The 23,248-nt window shown below is 31.7% G+C and overlaps 2 protein-coding genes across 3 annotated transcripts in view; one reads left to right on the top strand and one right to left on the bottom strand.

The window, feature by feature from the left end:
- The window catches only part of LOC145254912 (enkurin domain-containing protein 1-like), a 28,805-nt gene extending 25,984 nt beyond the window's left edge, over nt 1-2,821 (bottom strand). The window contains exon 1 of the mRNA XM_080113868.1: nt 2,711-2,821. The gene's annotated coding sequence lies outside the window, so the exon portion shown is untranslated. The remainder of the gene's footprint in view (nt 1-2,710) is intronic.
- Nucleotides 2,822-2,941: 120 nt separating this feature from the next.
- Nucleotides 2,942-23,248, top strand: part of LOC145254911 (uncharacterized) — a 72,250-nt gene continuing 51,943 nt past the window's right edge. For both annotated transcript variants that reach the window (XM_080113866.1, XM_080113865.1), the window contains exons 1-2: nt 2,942-2,985; nt 11,811-11,950. In XM_080113866.1, coding sequence (XP_079969992.1) covers nt 11,850-11,950 — 101 coding nt within the window. In that variant the 5' untranslated portion in view covers nt 2,942-2,985; nt 11,811-11,849. The remainder of the gene's footprint in view (nt 2,986-11,810; nt 11,951-23,248) is intronic.

Genomic DNA, 23,248 nt, shown 5'->3' with positions numbered 1-23,248 from the left:
CGCGTAATAAAGTGACTTGTCACATTGCGGAAGAATTTTTTAGCAGACATTTAAAATATCAAGAAAGTTTTCAAAAACAAAATGTGGTTCATTTTTCTGTGTTTGTTACGTAGTTTTTGATGCTTATTAATTGATCTAAAAAATTAAGTTTTTACGAGCGGTCTACAAAAGCATTTTTATTTTTATTTTTTTTTTTTGGAGGGAGGTTCAATTATAAAACTTGTACAATATTTAACAGGTGCTTCTGCAGTTTAATTTACCGTTTTTCCGTAAGTAACTCGCTCGCCGGCATACACCGAGCAGAAGAACTGTTTAATTTTTCACAAAAATTATGTTTACATTGGGGAGTAGGGCGGTAGGGCGGTGGATGGGCAGGGGGGGGGACGTGTGGTGTCCCCCCTGCCCCTCCATCGCCCCCTACCTTACTACGCACGTCCGCATCATGTAAGAATAGCATAAATGATGGCGATGAGTTGGCACAAAATAGTGCGAGGGTTTAGGGGTGAATACCATGCAAACGGTAAATTTGCGACGGATTTGAATATCAAATTCGGGGTTTGTATTACTGTACACATAGATTCGAAAAAGTTGTCAAAAAAAAAAACAAATATATGACAAATAAATGTTATCAAAGGCAAGATAAGTTACTTTTCTACCTAACTGGATATATTTTTTGTGTTTTTATTCAATGTAACATGTTTATTCAGCTCGAAAAACATGCAGTGTTTACCGATGTATTGGAAAATTCAAAATGGCGGCCGACTCTCTCTCGGAGAGGGTAAGTTTGGGAAAAGGTATTATAAATAATAAACTAGACAAAATACTGTTAGAAATTCGCTCAATATATGTTACCGTGACATAAGTTGGCATATATTCGGTTGTTTTTTAATAGTATTTCGTCTAGTTTATTATTTATAACATCTTTTCCCAAACTTACCGTGTTAAAGAGACAGTCGGGCGCCATTTTGAATTTTCCAATACATCAGAAAACACTGCATGTTTTTCGAGCTGAATAAACATGTTACATTGAATAAAAACACAAAAAATATATCCAGTTAGGTAGAAAAGTAACTTATCTTGCCTTTGATAACATTTATTTGTTATATATTTGTTTTTTGACAACTTTTTCGAATCTATGTGTACAGTAATACAAACCCCAAATTCGTTGTCAGCGACCCAGAAAACCGATACAAAAAACAAATTTTATTGGTCAGTGTTCTGTTGTAGTTAAAGTAAAATAAAGTTTAATTTTCTGCTGGTCGCCATGGAACTCAACACCCAATGAGTACCTTATTTTCCCCTACAAATTTAAACTTTCTGTAAATAAAAAATATTCCGGCATAAAGCTCGAGACAATAGTCTCTAACCCCCTTTCACAACAAAAGGAACTAATTTCCCTATACACCGCTTTTGGTTACTATGGGAACAGTTAATTTTTGTGATGATTCGATTTTTAATAATAAACAATATACAGGACATTTTAAAAGTAAAACAATAATTGTTTAATAGTAATTATTAAAGAAAAAGTTAAAATTTGACTTTTTTGGCCTTTTTTATCTAAAAAATGTGGTTTTGTCTTTGAATTTGGCCTTTTTTGCTGAAAGATTTGGCTTCAAACATTTATTGTAGCCTACAATATACAGGATTTTTTATTTATTAATTTTTGTGATTCGAGGAATAAACCAATAAAATCTATTTTGTTTTTTATTATTGTTGATTTTTTTTATTATTGTTGATTTTTTTTTATTATTATTGTTGATTTTTTTTTTTTTTAATTATTATTCGATCTGAAAACCCGCACAAATTATTAGTATCCTTGCCGCTAATTAATCGAAAAATCGTACGCGTTCTGCTGCACTTATGGAGAAAATTGTTGATGATGTTATACCTGCAGCAGCTGACCTGTGTTTTTTGGAGTATTCTCAGTATTCATATTAAGCAATGTAATTCTTTGTTATCGGTGGTGGCCATTTCTATACATGCAAGCAAGCGCATTTAAATTTGTCACAAAAAAGTAGTTTTTGGGATATTAATCAGTGTAGTTTATTATTAAAAATAAATATTAATATTTAAAATAAAATAAAATGTGTTTATTATTAAAAATCGAATCATCACAAAAATTAGCTGTTCCCATAGTAACCAAAAGCGGTGTATAGGGAAATTAGTTCCTTTTGTTGTGAAAGGGGGTTAGAGACTATTGTCTCGAGCTTTATGCCGGAATACCAAAATATAAATAATACACTCTTATTTTCGGGATTTTTTATTAGCACTGCTGAAATCCTTTTTTCCAAAAAAAAAACAATATAACTAATATATATAAACATAACCGGCAATTGTGTTGTATAGTTAAAAAAAAGGGGGGGGGTAAAAAAAAAAAAATCTCCATAATTACTGAATTACTTAGATTACTTTTGATGTACAAATGCCAGAGAATTTCGAAGTTGTTGCTACAAACATTTAAAAAAAAATGAACGTTTTGTTTTGTTTTTGTATATGTGAAATCAAAAGAAACAAACAAAATTATAAAGCTTTGCAAACAACGTTTTTAAAGCATAAATAAAATACAATAAACTCAATAATTTAAAAAACAATATATATATATATATATATATATATATATATATATATATATATATATATATATATATATATATATATATATAAAACAATAATTTTCATACTTTAAATTAAAAAACAATAATTTTCATACTTTAAATTAGTTATAAGATGAAAAGAGAAACGATCTCCATGTTGTTGGTCCGTTGTTATCATACGGAGTAAATAACTTCACAAAATATGAGTAAATTAAAAACAGTATAATAAATGAAAACATTAAAAATATAAACTAATCATTAAATATATTACAAATTTAAAAGTACTGTATTTTATTTTATATTTTAGAATTTAATTTTATTATGAGTATTTTTTAAATCTGTTGTCATGGTGATATTTTCTGCGGAATATTTGTAAACGCTTTGGATTTTTGTAAGTGATATTTATTTATTTTGTAGATTTTAAGGTAATATGTAAATGAGTAGCCGGGAAATTATTTATAGAGAAAAGGGCTTCAGCGGGGTTTTACCGGCAGAGTTTTATTTAATACTAATAATTAAAAATAAATAACACGAAAAATGAAAAACAGTAAGTTAAGTTAACTACGCGAAGCTCGGACAAAATGAGTAAGGGAGATAACTCCAACTTGCTTTTGATCACCTGGGGGTTATTACAGCTCGCTAACTTTTTCTCTTATGGTTTCGTGTAGATTAGAGATGTTTTAAACCAACGCATTTCATGTGAAAACATTATTACGTACTTATGTATCATGTCAAAATTAGTATAAATCAAAAAAATTACGAAAGATGATGCAGTAGAAAAAAAGTGCTTGTTAAGGTAATCGACAGATTGGTGTTCCTATTTACTTGCCTCCCCACGAGGGCAGAGTTAGACATCAAGGTCGGTTTTTAGATACCTCCAACCCGTTGTGTAGAACGTCATCATTATACACAATAAGTAATAACGTCATCATTTCGTGTGTTTGGGTCAATTTCTATGGAAGATCATTCATGCAGAAATTTATGAATGAATAAAATATAAAAAAAAAATGAATAAAAAACAATATAAAACAAATAGATTTTTAATAACGAACTACACAGACGATAAAATTAATTTTAATCCGTTCTGTTGATATATGTATCTATAAAGATATTGCTGCTGCGTACAGACGTCCGTACTTTTTTGGGAAAAAAGGCGCAAATTTTGATTATCACCTCTGTCATTTTAAATAATCCAAAATTGTTATTATCTCACGAGTCCTATATTCTATTATATGAATATATTTTTGTATTATTAGAAACCTGTTATATATATATATATATATATATATATATATATATATATATATATATATATATATATATATATATATATATATAAAGGCTGTTTAAACTTCATATTGCGTAATATTTGAATTTAATATCATTTAAAGCTTTTCAAAAATTAGTTTTTAGAATTCTGTTTTTGTTGTAATTCAAATAATTATATTACCGAGAAAAAAAAAACCAAGAAAAATTGTTTATTTTATTTTGTTAACATAATACTATTGATTTTATGTCCAATTTTATTTACAACTTTAAGTTAAGTAAAAAAAAAAATAACGGGATCTTTTCAGCTTTAAAAAATGTTGAAATTTTTATCGACCTAACTAATGTCTTTAGTAAGGTTATATAGGATGTAGAATCCCACAAAGTCTGTAATTTCTGCAGAGTCAAGATATCCCATCAGAACATCAAAGGGTCCCACTTGATTCTTAACCCATTGCTTATTCCTACCATTTAAGACCATGTTCCTGCATTTATTTATAATGTCGATTTCTTCCTTGGAGATATCGGTAAATTCAATTGCGTCATCATTGAATAGCTCTTTTGTGATAGATGGGTAATAATTAGCAATATCAAATTGTATAAAGGCACATCTTTGTTTCTTCGTATATATATATATATATATATATATATATATATATATATATATATATATATATATATATATATATATATATATATATATGAAAACATACACTATCCACATGTATAAATTAAATAAAGCCAGTTAGAAATTCAAGTTCAGAAATTAAAAATATGGAGGAATGAGGGTTATGATTGCATATATGTTAAAAAAAGAACTTAGTGGGTAGATTAAAATACCTAAATTGGGGGACTTAATTCATTAAAAAAGTTAAGTCATTTAAATGGATCTATTTTAGGATGTCAAGTTGAAATGAATTAAGGTGATAGGTCAGATTATGGAGATAAATTAAACTGTGTAAATTTCATCCTATTATCTAGCTAATTAGAATTGAATATGGTTTAAGTGACATTTTAGGATAGAAATTGAGGTTCGAATGAGGTGGGGTGGGGGTGGGGGTAAGAGTAATTGTTAGGAGGTGTCCAGGAGTTTAGAGTGTTAATTAGTTGCAAGCAGGAAGGGATATGCAGGTTATGTTGATCCCTACAAATTGACATGTTATGGGAGGTCATTATACAAATTAGACTAAGGCAAACAAAAGCGGGATATGAAAGAAAACCAAACATAAATTTATATATCTGTGTGCAAATTATATCGAACCAACCAATTAAGGGGTTAGGAGGAAACACATTTGGATTTTTTCCAAGCCTAAAAAGTAGGTTGGGGGGGGGGCAAAAGAGGGGCTAGAAGAAGTGAAATAAAGTAAAATCAAATGTCTAAGTAAGTATGTGTTTCTCAAAACGAACTGAGGGTTTGAAAAGGGTTTAACAATATGGGCTATCTTTAAAATAAAAAATAAGTTAAATAATTAATAATTTTAAAGCAAAGGTTATTTCAAAGAGGATTCACAGTTAAGTCATGAGCGTTTTTCTCTTTGTTTTTTGAAAAACATAAATTTCTTCAAAGTTTCTAAAAAGTAATTTTTTGAAAAACATAAATTTCTTCAAAGCCTAAAAAGTAGGTTGGGGGGGGGGGCAAAAGAGGGGCTAGAAGAAGTGAAATAAAGTAAAATCAAATGTCTAAGTAAGTATGTGTTTCTCAAAACGAACTGAGGGTTTGAAAAGGGTTTAACAATATGGGCTATCTTTAAAATAAAAAATAAGTTAAATAATTAATAATTTTAAAGCAAAGGTTATTTCAAAGAGGATTCACAGTTAAGTCATGAGCGTTTTTCTCTTTGTTTTTTGAAAAACATAAATTTCTTCTTAGTTTCCCCTCTCTGTCCTGCTCTAAGTAAATCTGTCGACCTAGTCCACAAATTCCAAAATTTCATCATGACAAGTTTCAAGAAAAAATACACGATTAAACCCGGTTCTCCAACTTCCAACGTAGACCCCTACTACCATGTCTCCTTCTCCAACATCAGGGGTCTTCGTTCTAACCTTCCAGAGGTTGAAACCCAATTACAGGAGACTAAACCAGACCTTTTATTTTTAAGTGAAACTGGCATTGGACAGGCTATTTCCCTAGATGAGTTTGCAATTACAGGATACTCTAACTTAACTTCTAAATCTGACCCCCAAGATCGCCATGGGCATGGAATATGTGCCTATATTAAAGATAGCTTTCCATGTGGGAGGGACATCTCCAGGGAAGATCCTAACTTACCCTATATGTGCTTCCGGGTTGCTTTAGCTCACACTACTGCATTTATATTTACTCTCTATCGTCCCCACAACAGCGGAGTTACTATCTTTCAAAGCATATCTGAGAAAATTGACCAAGTCCTTTCTATTTATCCTTCAGCTAACATTCACGTATGTGGAGACTTCAATGTTCACAACGTCGAATGGTTGACCCACTCAAACAAGACTGATGATGAGGGGAGGTTCTGTCATGATTTCTCCATTGCCTATGACCTCACTCAGATTGTTCAGGAACCTACCCGTGTGCCCGATAATGACGGCCAGTATGCGAGCCTACTAGACCTTTTTCTCACAACTTGCCCTGAACTATGTTCAGTTTCTGTTCTGTCGCCTCTTGGATCTTCCGACCACTCTGTTGTATCAATTAAGATAAAAATGAAATGTAATAAGTCCCCAGACGTACCTCTTCATCGTACAGTATATCGATACACTAAGGCTGACTGGGATAGCTTCCGTACATTTATATCTGATCTACCTCTGCATTCCATGTTTAAAAAGGATGTGTCCTCTATAGTATTAGACCTAACTGAATGGTTAATTGTAGGTATTGACCATTTCATACCCTCTAAAAAGTTTCAGCAAAAACCTAACAGCCAGCCATGGTTCTCTCCAGAATGTGCTGCTGCCATTGCGCACAGAAATCACTTTTTCCACTGCTTCAAACGTAATAGATGTATGGAAACTAAAGCCGTTTTCAGGACTGCCAGCAACCATTGTAAGAAAGTAATAAGGAACGCAAGAGAGTTGTATGCTCAATCTGTTAAGTCCAAAGTAGCTGAGCAGCGGCTTGGTTCCCACCAGTTTTGGCAAATAGCAAACAGAATTCTGAACAGAAGCGTGTGCTCCATCCCAACTATTATCAATGGACCTGAGGTAATCTCGTCAGCATCAGACAAAGCCAAACTCTTTGTCAAGAACTTTGCAGCTAATTCTACCCTTTGCGACCAAGACCGCCAACCCCCAATATTTCCTCCTGTATCAGAAAACACGCTATGTGATATACGTATATCTGTACGTGATGTTGCCAAGCTAATCAAAAACCTTGATTCGAGTAAAGCAACTGGCCCTGATGGTATTCCAATTATAGTACTCAAAAAACTTCAACCTGAACTAGCGCCCATACTTACAAAACTGTTTAAACGTTGTCTTAAGGAGAATAGTTTCCCATCTCCCTGGAAAATCTCATCAGTATGCCCTGTATTTAAGAATTCAGGTGATCGCTCATCCCCCTCTCAGTACAGGCCAATAAGTCTCCTGTGCGCCATGAGTAAGTTGCTAGAATCTGTGTTAAATACAGAAGTAATCAAACATCTCAACAAAAATAACCTTCTTAGTGACACTCAATATGGTTTCCATTCTGCTAGATCTACAGCAGATGTCCTTACAGTTATATCGCATAGGATTAGCAAATCTCTCGACGGTGGCAATCTTTCTAGGGCAATTGCTCTTGACATATCTAAAGCCTTTGATAGGGTATGGCATAAAGGTTTACTTCATAAGATCGCTAGCTATGGTATAGCTGGAAAAGTCTTCTCAATTATTAAATCATTTCTTTCTGATAGGTTCATAAGAGTAGTAGTTGAGGGGCAAAAATCAGAAGCTCACAGTATTAATGCCGGTGTCCCTCAGGGATCCATCCTGGGCCCAACTCTTTTCCTGATCTACATTAATGATCTTCCAAATCATATCCTTACATCATTTGTAGACATTTATGCTGACGACACTACCATTTATGGTACCACATCTAAGACAGTAAACGACCAAGTTCTCTCCAATTCTCTCTCTTCTGATCTTGAGCACGTAGTACAATGGGGAAAGGAGTGGCTGGTTACTTTTAATCCATCTAAAACCAAGCTTCTCTCTTTACATCATCAACATTCTAATCCACATTTGTCATCAATTGAAATGAATGGCTCTCGTTTTCAGGAGGCCTCAAGTTTTGACAAGCTTCTGGGCTTGACCATTACTCCTGATCTTAAATGGAACACATATATCAAATCTGTTGCCAAGGCCGCTGGAAAAATGGTGGGATCTTTCTATCGATCCAGTAGATATCTCACTGCTGATGCTATTCTCTATCTATATAAGAGCCAGGTACGTCCAAGGATGGAATACTGTTGCCACATCTGGGCAGGAGCTGCTAGAAAGGACTTGTCCTGCCTTGATAGAGTTCAAAATAGACTTCGTAGCCTCGTAGGAGATGTCCTTTTCTCCTCCTTGCAACCTCTATCTCACAGAAGAGATGTTGCGAGTTTGTCTCTGATGTATCGTTATTTTCATGGAAAGTGTTCAACTGAGCTTCAATCTATGGTCCCCCCTCGCCAAACTTTCACAAGAAACACTCGTCTAGCTGTAAACACTATCAATAATTCCCCCCACTCTTTATCTGTGCCTAAACCTAAACGTAGATTCCATGAACAAAGCTTCTTTCTTAGAACTGCACGCCTGTGGAATTGTCTTCCGTTTTCCTGCTTTCCAGCTGACTACAATATGGTTGTGTTCAAGTCTAAAGTAAATAAGTTCTTGATGAGCCGTTCCATATAAGTTATTAAATTTACCAAATTTTCATTACTAATGATTACTTGACCAATTTCTACTGTACACTCTTTAACCCTTATCCTTGAGTGGCCTCTGGGCCTTGATAATGTGGTGATGCCTTTGTAAAAAAAAAAAAAAAAAAAAAAAAAGTAAAATAAAAGTCATAAGAATTCTAGCAGACATTATATAATATTTTGATATGGAAAAATGATCAAATTCATTGTATTACAAAGAGACAAGACAAAAAACACTGAATATATGAAATATTCTAAATCTCTATAATAGAAATGAACACTGCATGTGGAATTTAGCTCAATAAGGACTTAAAGTCTAACAGAGCTCATATATTATAACTAAAAAGAATACAAAATTTATGACATCAATAATTTGTTATCATGCTCCACAAATTTAACATCAACAAATATTGTGTATGTATGTTTTAAAGATTCTAATTATAAATAACCCAATTTTTCCATTGCTAGTTTTGCCTGTAACAAATTAATAAAGAATTTTTTGTGCTGAAATAAACAAAAAGAACAGTGTTTTAAAAAAGAAGTCTTTTCCCTACTATAATTCTTCCTTAAATGAAAACAGAAAAAAAAAAAAAATACTTTTGGTTAGCTAAAATGCACTACTGCCAAAAATCTTTTACCCTAAAAAAAAAATGGTAAAACATGGAATTATTTTCCCTTCTGTATTTATTTATATATGATCTATATTGATTTTCAAGGTGTTCTATTTTTACCCATATTTTGTATAGATCATTAAACTTGTTATAACAGTATTTTTTATGTTAATGTGTTATTATTTTTTTTATGTTAATGTGTTATTTTTTTAATGTTAATGTATTATTATTTTTTTTAATGTTAATGTGTTATTTTTTTTACTAAAACATAATTTTAAGTAAAACATAAGTTGTTTGAGAATAATAAAACCCTTTACTTGTGATGGCATTCACTTCTGGTAGGTTCAATTGGCTACAAATGAGTTCACCTTCAAATTCTCCCGTCCTCCTCTTTGATCTTTTCTCTATTTTTCTCTCCCCATTCCACCTCTAAATTCTCCCCTCCCGTCCTTCTCCCCCTCTTTTTACCCCCACCCCTTTTTTCATAAATACAAAAGCGATTGTAAATTTGTTCGATTATTCCTGGCTAGCTCTTCTCATTTTATAAGGCCTTTTCGGGTTGAAATAAATTTATAAGGAGATCAGAGTAAGTTTGTTGGTTGTTTTTTTTTTATTTAAATTTTAAATATATATGTGTATATATTTCAGGATTTAAGCTTAATAGATGTTTATTTTTGTAACTCTAGAGCATCTATGAATAAGCAATAAAAAGTTAGATTCCAATACAGACCATTTCTTTAGACAACCAAAATACAGAAGTATATATGTATATCTTGGATATGATGAGTCACACTCATAGAAAATCTAAGATATATATAACTTCGTATTTTGGTTGTCTAAGTGATGGCGAAATGGTGTGTTAAGCACTGAATCATTTTAAAAATGAATAAAGACATGGCTACTGGAATTTAACTTTCTATTGCCTATATTAGGGTACATCCTTCATCAAAAATGATGAGAAATAATTAGTTTCAATAGTGTTCACACAAATATTTATATGAAATCAGAATTTTATATATGAATATACATCATTGTTGCCTATGTTATCATCATATTTAGTTTAAGATCCATTTTACATGCTGGTATGTATTTGATGACTTTAAGATGTAATTAACTTTCAAACTAACCTATCTCTGGCTAGGTCTTTATTTATCCCTCTTTCTCTCAAATCTATTTTCATTACTTCCTCTCACGTTTTCTTTGACCTTCTCATATGAATTTAACCTGCTATTTCAACTGTTCTACATCTACTAATCCAAGAACTTGAAAATTGTTTTAATGTAGCCATACCATCAAAGTCTCCTGTCCTATACACATTTGTCTATGCTGTTCAGATTTAATCTTCCTTGGAACTAAGCCTATCAGACTCAAATTACACATCTATCATATAATTCTCATATCATTTCTCTCCATGCAATGCATGCTCTCAAACGCCACTGGCTATATTTTACTTATATACATCATCACACTGCATACACACGACTGATAGCCTCTTTCATTGATCAACAATGGTAACACTCTGCTGGTTAGTAATGACATAAGTTCCCTGAACTTATTCCATTCACTCTTAATTCTTAACTCTTGCAATCACACTAACACTAACTAAAAAAATCGCATGCATTTATTATAACTTTAGTTGTATTACCAAAAGATAAGACAAAAAACACAATGAATATATAAATATAAAACTATTCTAAATCTCTATTATACAACTAAATACTGAAGGTGAAATTTAGTTCAATAATGAGGACTTAAAGTTGAACAGAGCTCATATATTATAACTCAGTGGAATATAAAATTTATGACATAATCAATACTTTGTTATCATGCTCCACAAATCCAACATCAATTGTGGTTAATAATAGATTGTTAACTATTCTGCACTTTCTCAAATAGATTGTTAACTATTCTTCACTTTTAATTAAAAATTTCTGGGTTAACTTTGACAGACTTCTGTCAAAGCTTCTGACTCCAAATTCTACACACTGCAGTTAAAGGCTGCTACTCCAAATCCAGTCTAATCTTTGAAAAAAAAAAGGCTTTTTATTCAAACCAGCAGCATCTCATTTACATATGAGGTGACGAGAAATCTTGTTACTCCAGAAGATCGGCAGCATATAAATAGAAGCACTAGCCATTAAAAAAAAAATTTTTTTTTTGTCTGCCACCAGACACTACATGCTTCACAAATCCAGGTTTGTAGCAAGGTTTTACACATTTAATCACATCAACAAATGTTATTGTGTACATATGCTTCAGAGATTCTAGTTATTAATAACCCGATTTTTTCATTGCTAGTTTTGCTTGAAATGAATTGATAAAGAAATTTTTGTATTGAAGTAAAAAACAAAAAAACATTGTTTATAATTGCTTAAAAAATTAAGACTTGTACAAATTGAATGATCCATAAGTACCATACAGTGGTGAAAAGCTTTCTCATTCTTATTTCTTAGCTGTTTTTTGTTGTTGTTGTTGTTTAGGTTTTACAGTGGTAACCCATTGTCGCTACCGCGTTCTTAATGTCTAAACAAAAAGCAGACAGGAATAAAGTGGTGCAACCACCTCCACATCCTGTGCAGAATACAGAGATTGGACCTGGACGACTCAATGAACAAAACTGGTAAGTCTAATAGTACCTTTACATGCTTATATTTTCTATTAAAAATATTAAATTATTTTTTCATAGAAAATACATCAAACATGAGTAGGTAAACAAAAATAAATTGTTATTTATTGTTGTTGATTTCCCAACTATTAATCATTTCCTTTAAAATCTGTTATGTCATCAATAGTTATGTTTGTCGGAAATTCCATTCAAAGTAAAACAATAGGATTCAGACTACGCGTTATGGATGTTGCAGCACAGACAGTAAATCTCTAGTAACACGTATCATCAGATAAGCTTATAAAATCTTTCTCCTGTTTCTGTACTGTGAAAGAGAGCAATTGTATTTGGAACTGCTGCTCAAATGATTGTTTGCTGTTGTAACTTTTACAACCATTCTTATTTAAAAGAAGCTAGCTGCAACAAAAAAGAAAGAAAAAAGGAAAGAGAGAAACATTGTGACAGCTACTGTTGCTGTGTGTTATCTACACAACAAAATTCTAACTTTTTACATGAGTCGCGGTCTAATAAATTGATACAAGAACAAAATCAAGAATTGAGAGGAGACGTGGTATTCATTTTATGATTTTATTAGCTGTGTTGTATACATCTGAACTGACCATTGTCTGTGAGACACATTTTTATTTCTAGGGTGACATCAATGAAAAGTTCTGATAAAAGAGGTTTCTTATAACAATTTCAACATGTATCATGTGTCGAATACCTAGCCCATGTGTACCGAGAAAAATTTTTTGACAAAAGCATGCACCTAGTCAAATGCCAAAAAAGAACAACATAAAATAATTATTAAATGTATTTTGACAAAGACGTACACCTGACAACAAATGCAAGAAATAGCATAAAATAATTATTAAATGTACCAGAAGATCAGTTGAATAAAAATTATGAGCCGGTTGTGTGCACCGAGAAATAATTTTGACAAAGACGTACACCTGACAACAAATGCAAGAAATAGCATAAAATAATTATTAAATGTACCAGAAGATCAGTTGAATAAAAATTATGAGCCGGTTGTGTGCACCGAGAAATAATTTTGACAAAGACGTACACCTGACAACAAATGCAAGAAATAACATAAAATAATTATTAAATGTACCAGAAGATCAGTTGAATAAAAATTATGAGCCGGTTGTGTGCACCGAGAAATAATTTTGACAAAGACGTACACCTGACAACAAATGCAAGAAATAACATAAAATAATTATTAAATGTACCAGAAGATCAGTTGAATAAAAATTATGAGCCGGTTGTGTGCACCGAGAAATTATTTTGACAAAGACGTACACCTGACAACAAATGCAAGAAATAACATAAAATAATTATTAAATGTACCAGAAGATCAGTTGAATAAAAATTATGAGCCGGTTGTGTGCACCGAGAAATTATTTTGACAAAGACGTACACCTGACAACAAATGCAAGAAATAGCATTAAATAATTATTAAATGTACCAGAAGATCAGTTGAATAAAAATTATGAGCCGGTTGTGTGCACCGAGAAATAATTTTGACAAAGACGTACACCTGACAACAAATGCAAGAAATAACATAAAATAATTATTAAATGTACCAGAAGATCAGTTGAATAAAAATTATGAGCCGGTTGTGTGCACCGAGAAATTATTTTGACAAAGACGTACACCTGACAACAAATGCAAGAAATAACATAAAATAATTATTAAATGTACCAGAAGATCAGTTGAATAAAAATTATGAGCCGGTTGTGTGCACCGAGAAATTATTTTGACAAAGACGTACACCTGACAACAAATGCAAGAAATAACATAAAATAATTATTAAATGTACCAGAAGATCAGTTGAATAAAAATTATGAGCCGGTTGTGTGCACCGAGAAATTATTTTGACAAAGACGTACACCTGACAACAAATGCAAGAAATAACATAAAATAATTATTAAATGTACCAGAAGATCAGTTGAATAAAAATTATGAGCCGGTTGTGTGCACCGAGAAATGATTTTGACAAAGACGTACACCTGACAACAAATGCAAGAAATAACATGAAATAATTATTAAATGTACCAGAAGATCAGTTGAATAAATATTATGAGCCGGTTGTGTGCACTGAGAAATAATTTTGACAAAGACGTACACCTGACAACAAATGCAAGAAATAACATAAAATAATTATTAAATGTACCAGAAGATCAGTTGAATAAAAATTATGAGCCGGTTGTGTGCACCGAGAAATAATTTTGACAAAGACGTACACTTGACAACAAATGCAAGAAATAACATAAAATAATTATTAAATGTACCAGAAGATCAGTTGAATAAAAATTATGAGCCGGTTGTGTGCACCGAGAAATAATTTTGACAAAGACGTACACCTGACAACAAATGCAAGAAATAACATAAAATAATTATTAAATGTACCAGAAGATCAGTTGAATAAAAATTATGAGCCGGTTGTGTGCACCGAGAAATAATTTTGACAAAGACGTACACCTGACAACAAATGCAAGAAATAACATAAAATAATTATTAAATGTACCAGAAGATCAGTTGAATAAAAATTATGAGCCGGTTGTGTGCACCGAGAAATTATTTTGACAAAGACATACACCTGACAACAAATGCAAGAAATAACATAAAATAATTATTAAATGTACCAGAAGATCAGTTGAATAAAAATTATGAGCCGGTTGTGTGCACCGAGAAATTATTTTGACAAAGACGTACACCTGACAACAAATGCAAGAAATAACATAAAATAATTATTAAATGTACCAGAAGATCAGTTGAATAAAAATTATGAGCCGGTTGTGTGCACCGAGAAATAATTTTGACAAAGACGTACACCTGACAACAAATGCAAGAAATAACATAAAATAATTATTAAATGTACCAGAAGATCAGTTGAATAAAAATTATGAGCCGGTTGTGTGCACCGAGAAATTATTTTGACAAAGACGTACACCTGACAACAAATGCAAGAAATAACATAAAATAATTATTAAATGTACCAGAAGATCAGTTGAATAAAAATTATGAGCCGGTTGTGTGCACCGAGAAATAATTTTGACAAAGACGTACACCTGACAACAAATGCAAGAAATAGCATAAAATAATTATTAAATGTACCAGAAGATCAGTTGAATAAAAATTATGAGCCGGTTGTGTGCACCGAGAAATAATTTTGACAAAGACGTACACCTGACAACAAATGCAAGAAATAACATAAAATAATTATTAAATGTACCAGAAGATCAGTTGAATAAAAATTATGAGCCGGTTGTGTGCACCGAGAAATAATTTTGACAAAGACGTACACCTGACAACAAATGCAAGAAATAACATAAAATAATTATTAAATGTACCAGAAGATCAGTTGAATAAAAATTATGAGCCGGTTGTGTGCACCGAGAAATGATTTTGACAAAGACGTACACCTGACAACAAATGCAAGAAATAACATAAAATAATTATTAAATGTACCAGAAGATCAGTTGAATAAAAATTATGAGCCGGTTGTGTGCACCGAGAAATAATTTTGACAAAGACGTACACCTGACAACAAATGCAAGAAATAACATAAAATAATTATTAAATGTATCAGAAGATCAGTTGAATAAAAATTATGAGCCGGTTGTGTGCACCGAGAAATTATTTTGACAAAGACGTACACCTGACAACAAATGCAAGAAATAACATAAAATAATTATTAAATGTACCAGAAGATCAGTTGAATAAAAATTATGAGCCGGTTGTGTGCACCGAGAAATGATTTTGACAAAGACGTACACCTGACAACAAATGCAAGAAATAACATAAAATAATTATTAAATGTACCAGAAGATCAGTTGAATAAAAATTATGAGCCGGTTGTGTGCACTGAGAAATAATTTTGACAAAGACGTACACCTGACAACAAATGCAAGAAATAACATAAAATAATTATTAAATGTACCAGAAGATCAGTTGAATAAAAATTATGAGCCGGTTGTGTGCACTGAGAAATAATTTTGACAAAGACGTACACCTGACAACAAATGCAAGAAATAACATAAAATAATTATTAAATGTACCAGAAGATCAGTTGAATAAAAATTATGAGCCGGTTGTGTGCACTGAGAAATAATTTTGACAAAGACGTACACCTGACAACAAATGCAAGAAATAACATAAAATAATTATTAAATGTACCAGAAGATCAGTTGAATAAAAATTATGAGCCGGTTGTGTGCACCGAGAAATTATTTTGACAAAGACGTACACCTGACAACAAATGCAAGAAATAGCATTAAATAATTATTAAATGTACCAGAAGATCAGTTGAATAAAAATTATGAGCCGGTTGTGTGCACCGAGAAATAATTTTGACAAAGACGTACACCTGACAACAAATGCAAGAAATAACATAAAATAATTATTAAATGTACCAGAAGATCAGTTGAATAAAAATTATGAGCCGGTTGTGTGCACCGAGAAATAATTTTGACAAAGACGTACACCTGACAACAAATGCAAGAAATAACATAAAATAATTATTAAATGTACCAGAAGATCAGTTGAATAAAAATTATGAGCCGGTTGTGTGCACCGAGAAATGATTTTGACAAAGACGTACACCTGACAACAAATGCAAGAAATAACATAAAATAATTATTAAATGTACCAGAAGATCAGTTGAATAAAAATTATGAGCCGGTTGTGTGCACCGAGAAATAATTTTGACAAAGACGTACACCTGACAACAAATGCAAGAAATAACATAAAATAATTATTAAATGTACCAGAAGATCAGTTGAATAAAAATTATGAGCCGGTTGTGTGCACCGAGAAATAATTTTGACAAAGACGTACACCTGACAACAAATGCAAGAAATAACATAAAATAATTATTAAATGTACCAGAAGATCAGTTGAATAAAAATTATGAGCCGGTTGTGTGCACCGAGAAATAATTTTGACAAAGACGTACACCTGACAACAAATGCAAGAAATAACATAAAATAATTATTAAATGTACCAGAAGATCAGTTGAATAAAAATTATGAGCCGGTTGTGTGCACCGAGAAATGATTTTGACAAAGACGTACACCTGACAACAAATGCAAGAAATAACATAAAATAATTATTAAATGTACCAGAAGATCAGTTGAATAAAAATTATGAGCCGGTTGTGTGCACTGAGAAATAATTTTGACAAAGACGTACACCTGACAACAAATGCAAGAAATAACATAAAATAATTATTAAATGTACCAGAAGATCAGTTGAATAAAAATTATGAGCCGGTTGTGTGCACTGAGAAATAATTTTGACAAAGACGTACACCTGACAACAAATGCAAGAAATAACATAAAATAATTATTAAATGTACCAGAAGATCAGTTGAATAAAAATTATGAGCCGGTTGTGTGCACTGAGAAATAATTTTGACAAAGACGTACACCTGACAACAAATGCAAGAAATAACATAAAATAATTATTAAATGTACCAGAAGATCAGTTGAATAAAAATTATGAGCCGGTTGTGTGCACCGAGAAATTATTTTGACAAAGACGTACACCTGACAACAAATGCAAGAAATAACATAAAATAATTATTAAATGTACCAGAAGATCAGTTGAATAAAAATTATGAGCCGGTTGTGTGCACCAAGAAATTATTTTGACAAAGACGTACACCTGACAACAAATGCAAGAAATAACATAAAATAATTATTAAATGTACCAGAAGATCAGTTGAATAAAAATTATGAGCCGGTTGTGTGCACCGAGAAATTATTTTGACAAAGACGTACACCTGACAACAAATGCAAGAAATAACATAAAATAATTATTAAATGTACCAGAAGATCAGTTGAATAAAAATTATGAGCTGGTTGTGTGCACCGAGAAATTATTTTGACAAAGACGTACACCTGACAACAAATGCAAGAAATAACATAAAATAATTATTAAATGTACCAGAAGATCAGTTGAATAAAAATTATGAGCCGGTTGTGTGCACCGAGAAATAATTTTGACAAAGACGTACACCTGACAACAAATGCAAGAAATAACATAAAATAATTATTAAATGTACCAGAAGATCAGTTGAATAAAAATTATGAGCCGGTTGTGTGCACCGAGAAATTATTTTGACAAAGAAGTACACCTGACAACAAATGCAAGAAATAACATAAAATAATTATTAAATGTACCAGAAGATCAGTTGAATAAAAATTATGAGCCGGTTGTGTGCACCGAGAAATTATTTTGACAAAGACGTACACCTGACAACAAATGCAAGAAATAACATAAAATAATTATTAAATGTACCAGAAGATCAGTTGAATAAAAATTATGAGCCGGTTGTGTGCACCGAGAAATTATTTTGACAAAGACGTACACCTGACAACAAATGCAAGAAATAACATAAAATAATTATTAAATGTACCAGAAGATCAGTTGAATAAAAATTATGAGCCGGTTGTGTGCACCGAGAAATAATTTTGACAAAGACGTACACCTGACAACAAATGCAAGAAATAACATAAAATAATTATTAAATGTACCAGAAGATCAGTTGAATAAAAATTATGAGCCGGTTGTGTGCACCGAGAAATAATTTTGACAAAGACGTACACCTGACAACAAATGCAAGAAATAACATAAAATAATTATTAAATGTACCAGAAGATTAGTTGAATAAAAATTATGAGCCGGTTGTGTGCACCGAGAAATTATTTTGACAAAAACGTACACCTGACAACAAATGCAAGAAATAACATAAAATAATTATTAAATGTACCAGAAGATCAGTTGAATAAAAATTATGAGCCGGTTGTGTGCACCGAGAAATAATTTTGACAAAGACGTACACCTGACAACAAATGCAAGAAATAACATAAAATAATTATTAAATGTACCAGAAGATCAGTTGAATAAAAATTATGAGCCGGTTGTGTGCACCGAGAAATAATTTTGACAAAGACGTACACCTGACAACAAATGCAAGAAATAACATAAAATAATTATTAAATGTACCAGAAGATCAGTTGAATAAAAATTATGAGCCGGTTGTGTGCACCGAGAAATTATTTTGACAAAGACGTACACCTGACAACAAATGCAAGAAATAACATAAAATAATTATTAAATGTACCAGAAGATCAGTTGAATAAAAATTATGAGCCGGTTGTGAGCACCGAGAAATAATTTTGACAAAGACGTACACCTGACAACAAATGCAAGAAATAACATAAAATAATTATTAAATGTACCAGAAGATTAGTTGAATAAAAATTATGAGCCGGTTGTGTGCACCGAGAAATTATTTTGACAAAGACGTACACCTGACAACAAATGCAAGAAATAACATAAAATAATTATTAAATGTACCAGAAGATCAGTTGAATAAAAATTATGAGCCGGTTGTGTGCACCGAGAAATAATTTTGACAAAGACGTACACCTGACAACAAATGCAAGAAATAACATAAAATAATTATTAAATGTACCAGAAGATCAGTTGAATAAAAATTATGAGCCGGTTGTGTGCACCGAGAAATAATTTTGACAAAGACGTACACCTGACAACAAATGCAAGAAATAACATAAAATAATTATTAAATGTACCAGAAGATCAGTTGAATAAAAATTATGAGCCGGTTGTGTGCACCGAGAAATAATTTTGACAAAGACGTACACCTGACAACAAATGCAAGAAATAACATAAAATAATTATTAAATGTACCAGAAGATCACTTGAATAAAAATTATGAGCCGGTTGTGTGCACCGAGAAATAATTTTGACAAAGACGTACACCTGACAACAAATGCAAGAAATAACATAAAATAATTATTAAATGTACCAGAAGATCAGTTGAATAAAAATTATGAGCCGGTTGTGTGCACCGAGAAATAATTTTGACAAAGACGTACACCTGACAACAAATGCAAGAAATAACATAAAATAATTATTAAATGTACCAGAAGATCACTTGAATAAAAATTATGAGCCGGTTGTGTGCACCGAGAAATAATTTTGACAAAGACGTACACCTGACAACAAATGCAAGAAATAACATAAAATAATTATTAAATGTACCAGAAGATCAGTTGAATAAAAATTATGAGCCGGTTGTGTGCACCGAGAAATTATTTTGACAAAAACGTACACCTGACAACAAATGCAAGAAATAACATAAAATAATTATTAAATGTACCAGAAGATCAGTTGAATAAAAATTATGAGCCGGTTGTGTGCACCGAGAAATTATTTTGACAAAGACGTACACCTGACAACAAATGCAAGAAATAACATAAAATAATTATTAAATGTACCAGAAGATCAGTTGAATAAAAATTATGAGCCGGTTGTGTGCACCGAGAAATAATTTTGACAAAGACGTACACCTGACAACAAATGCAAGAAATAACATAAAATAATTATTAAATGTACCAGAAGATCAGTTGAATAAAAATTATGAGCCGGTTGTGTGCACCGAGAAATTATTTTGACAAAGACGTACACCTGACAACAAATGCAAGAAATAACATAAAATAATTATTAAATGTACCAGAAGATCAGTTGAATAAAAATTATGAGCCGGTTGTGTGCACTGAGAAATAATTTTGACAAAGACGTACACCTGACAACAAATGCAAGAAATAACATAAAATAATTATTAAATGTACCAGAAGATCAGTTGAATAAAAATTATGAGCCGGTTGTTTGCACCGAGAAATTATTTTGACAAAGACGTACACCTGACAACAAATGCAAGAAATAACATAAAATAATTATTAAATGTACCAGAAGATCAGTTGAATAAAAATTATGAGCCGGTTGTGTGCACCGAGAAATTATTTTGACAAAGACGTACACCTGACAACAAATGCAAGAAATAACATAAAATAATTATTAAATGTACCAGAAGATCAGTTGAATAAAAATTATGAGCCGGTTGTGTGAACCGAGAAATGATTTTGACAAAGACGTACACCTGACAACAAATGCAAGAAATAACATAAAATAATTATTAAATGTACCAGAAGATCAGTTGAATAAAAATTATGAGCCGGTTGTGTGCACCGAGAAATTATTTTGACAAAGACGTACACCTGACAACAAATGCAAGAAATAACATAAAATAATTATTAAATGTACCAGAAGATCAGTTGAATAAAAATTATGAGCCGGTTGTGTGCACCGAGAAATTATTTTGACAAAGACGTACACCTGACAACAAATGCAAGAAATAACATAAAATAATTATTAAATGTACCAGAAGATCAGTTGAATAAAAATTATGAGCCGGTTGTGTGCACCGAGAAATTATTTTGACAAAGACGTACACCTGACAACAAATGCAAGAAATAACATAAAATAATTATTAAATGTACCAGAAGATCAGTTGAATAAAAATTATGAGCCGGTTGTGTGCACCGAGAAATTATTTTGACAAAGACGTACACCTGACAACAAATGCAAGAAATAACATAAAATAATTATTAAATGTACCAGAAGATCAGTTGAATAAAAATTATGAGCCGGTTGTGTGCACCGAGAAATGATTTTGACAAAGACGTACACCTGACAACTCATGCAAGAAATAACATAAAATAATTATTAAATGTACCAGAAGATCAGTTGAATAAAAATTATGAGCCGGTTGTGTGCACCGAGAAATTATTTTGACAAAGACGTACACCTGACAACAAATGCAAGAAATAACATAAAATAATTATTAAATGTACCAGAAGATCAGTTGAATAAAAATTATGAGCCGGTTGTGTGCACCGAGAAATAATTTTGACAAAGACGTACACCTGACAACAAATGCAAGAAATAACATAAAATAATTATTAAATGTACCAGAAGATCAGTTGAATAAAAATTATGAGCCGGTTGTGTGCACCGAGAAATTATTTTGACAAAGACGTACACCTGACAACAAATGCAAGAAATAACATAAAATAATTATTAAATGTACCAGAAGATCAGTTGAATAAAAATTATGAGCCGGTTGTGTGCACCGAGAAATTATTTTGACAAAGACGTACACCTGACAACAAATGCAAGAAATAACATAAAATAATTATTAAATGTACCAGAAGATCAGTTGAATAAAAATTATGAGCCGGTTGTGTGCACCGAGAAATAATTTTGACAAAGACGTACACCTGACAACAAATGCAAGAAATAACATAAAATAATTATTAAATGTACCAGAAGATCAGTTGAATAAAAATTATGAGCCGGTTGTGTGCACCGAGAAATAATTTTGACAAAGACGTACACCTGATAACAAATGCAAGAAATAACATAAAATAATTATTAAATGTACCAGAAGATCAGTTGAATAAAAATTATGAGCCGGTTGTGTGCACCGAGAAATAATTTTGACAAAGACGTACACCTGACAACAAATGCAAGAAATAACATAAAATAATTATTAAATGTACCAGAAGATCAGTTGAATAAAAATTATTAGCCGGTTGTGTGCACCGAGAAATGATTTTGACAAAGACGTACACCTGACAACAAATGCAAGAAATAACATAAAATAATTATTAAATGTACCAGAAGATCAGTTGAATAAAAATTATGAGCCGGTTGTGTGCACCGAGAAATGATTTTGACAAAGACGTACACCTGACAACAAATGCAAGAAATAACATAAAATAATTATTAAATGTACCAGAAGATCAGTTGAATAAAAATTATGAGCTGGTTTTGTGCACCGAGAAATTATTTTGACAAAGACGTACACCTGACAACAAATGCAAAAAATAACATAAAATAATTATCAAATGTACCAAAAGGTCATTTGAATAAAAATTAGGAACCTGACACCAGGCACTTGTGTGGGAAGAAAAAAACAAACGATCTATTGTCAAAAAGAAGATAACTTACAAGTATAAAGTTTGAAAGGTCATTTTCGATAAAAATGTTACACAGGTGTAATCAAAGTCAGGTCAATTCAGCGAAACGACAATGGCTGAATAAAATGGCCTTCGGGTGTGGCTACAGTGATAATGCGTACCCAATGTGGCATTTCAGATCGTTACAAATGGTTACATAATAACAATCGAAAAGGATATCCTTGTCGGTTGACTTGATTTTGGTTTGAGAAGAATCAATCTGTTGAATTCCTGTGTGTGCATCTCCCTCCTAACAACGAAGCATCCATCATTGTTATCAACAATAAAGATATATTGTTATATTTTCATATATCAGTGTGTCATCATTCTTTTAAACACAATGAAATGTATGTACATATCTATCTATTAAAACTGTGGATCTTGCTTGCTTGTTTGTATCCGTGCATACTAGATG

Source organism: Euprymna scolopes, chromosome 30, assembly GCF_053919585.1.
Source record: "Euprymna scolopes isolate OS-2025 chromosome 30, ASM5391958v1, whole genome shotgun sequence".
Lineage (NCBI taxonomy): Eukaryota > Metazoa > Mollusca > Cephalopoda > Sepiida > Sepiolidae > Euprymna > Euprymna scolopes.
This window is presented reverse-complemented; position numbering and strand designations above follow the sequence as displayed.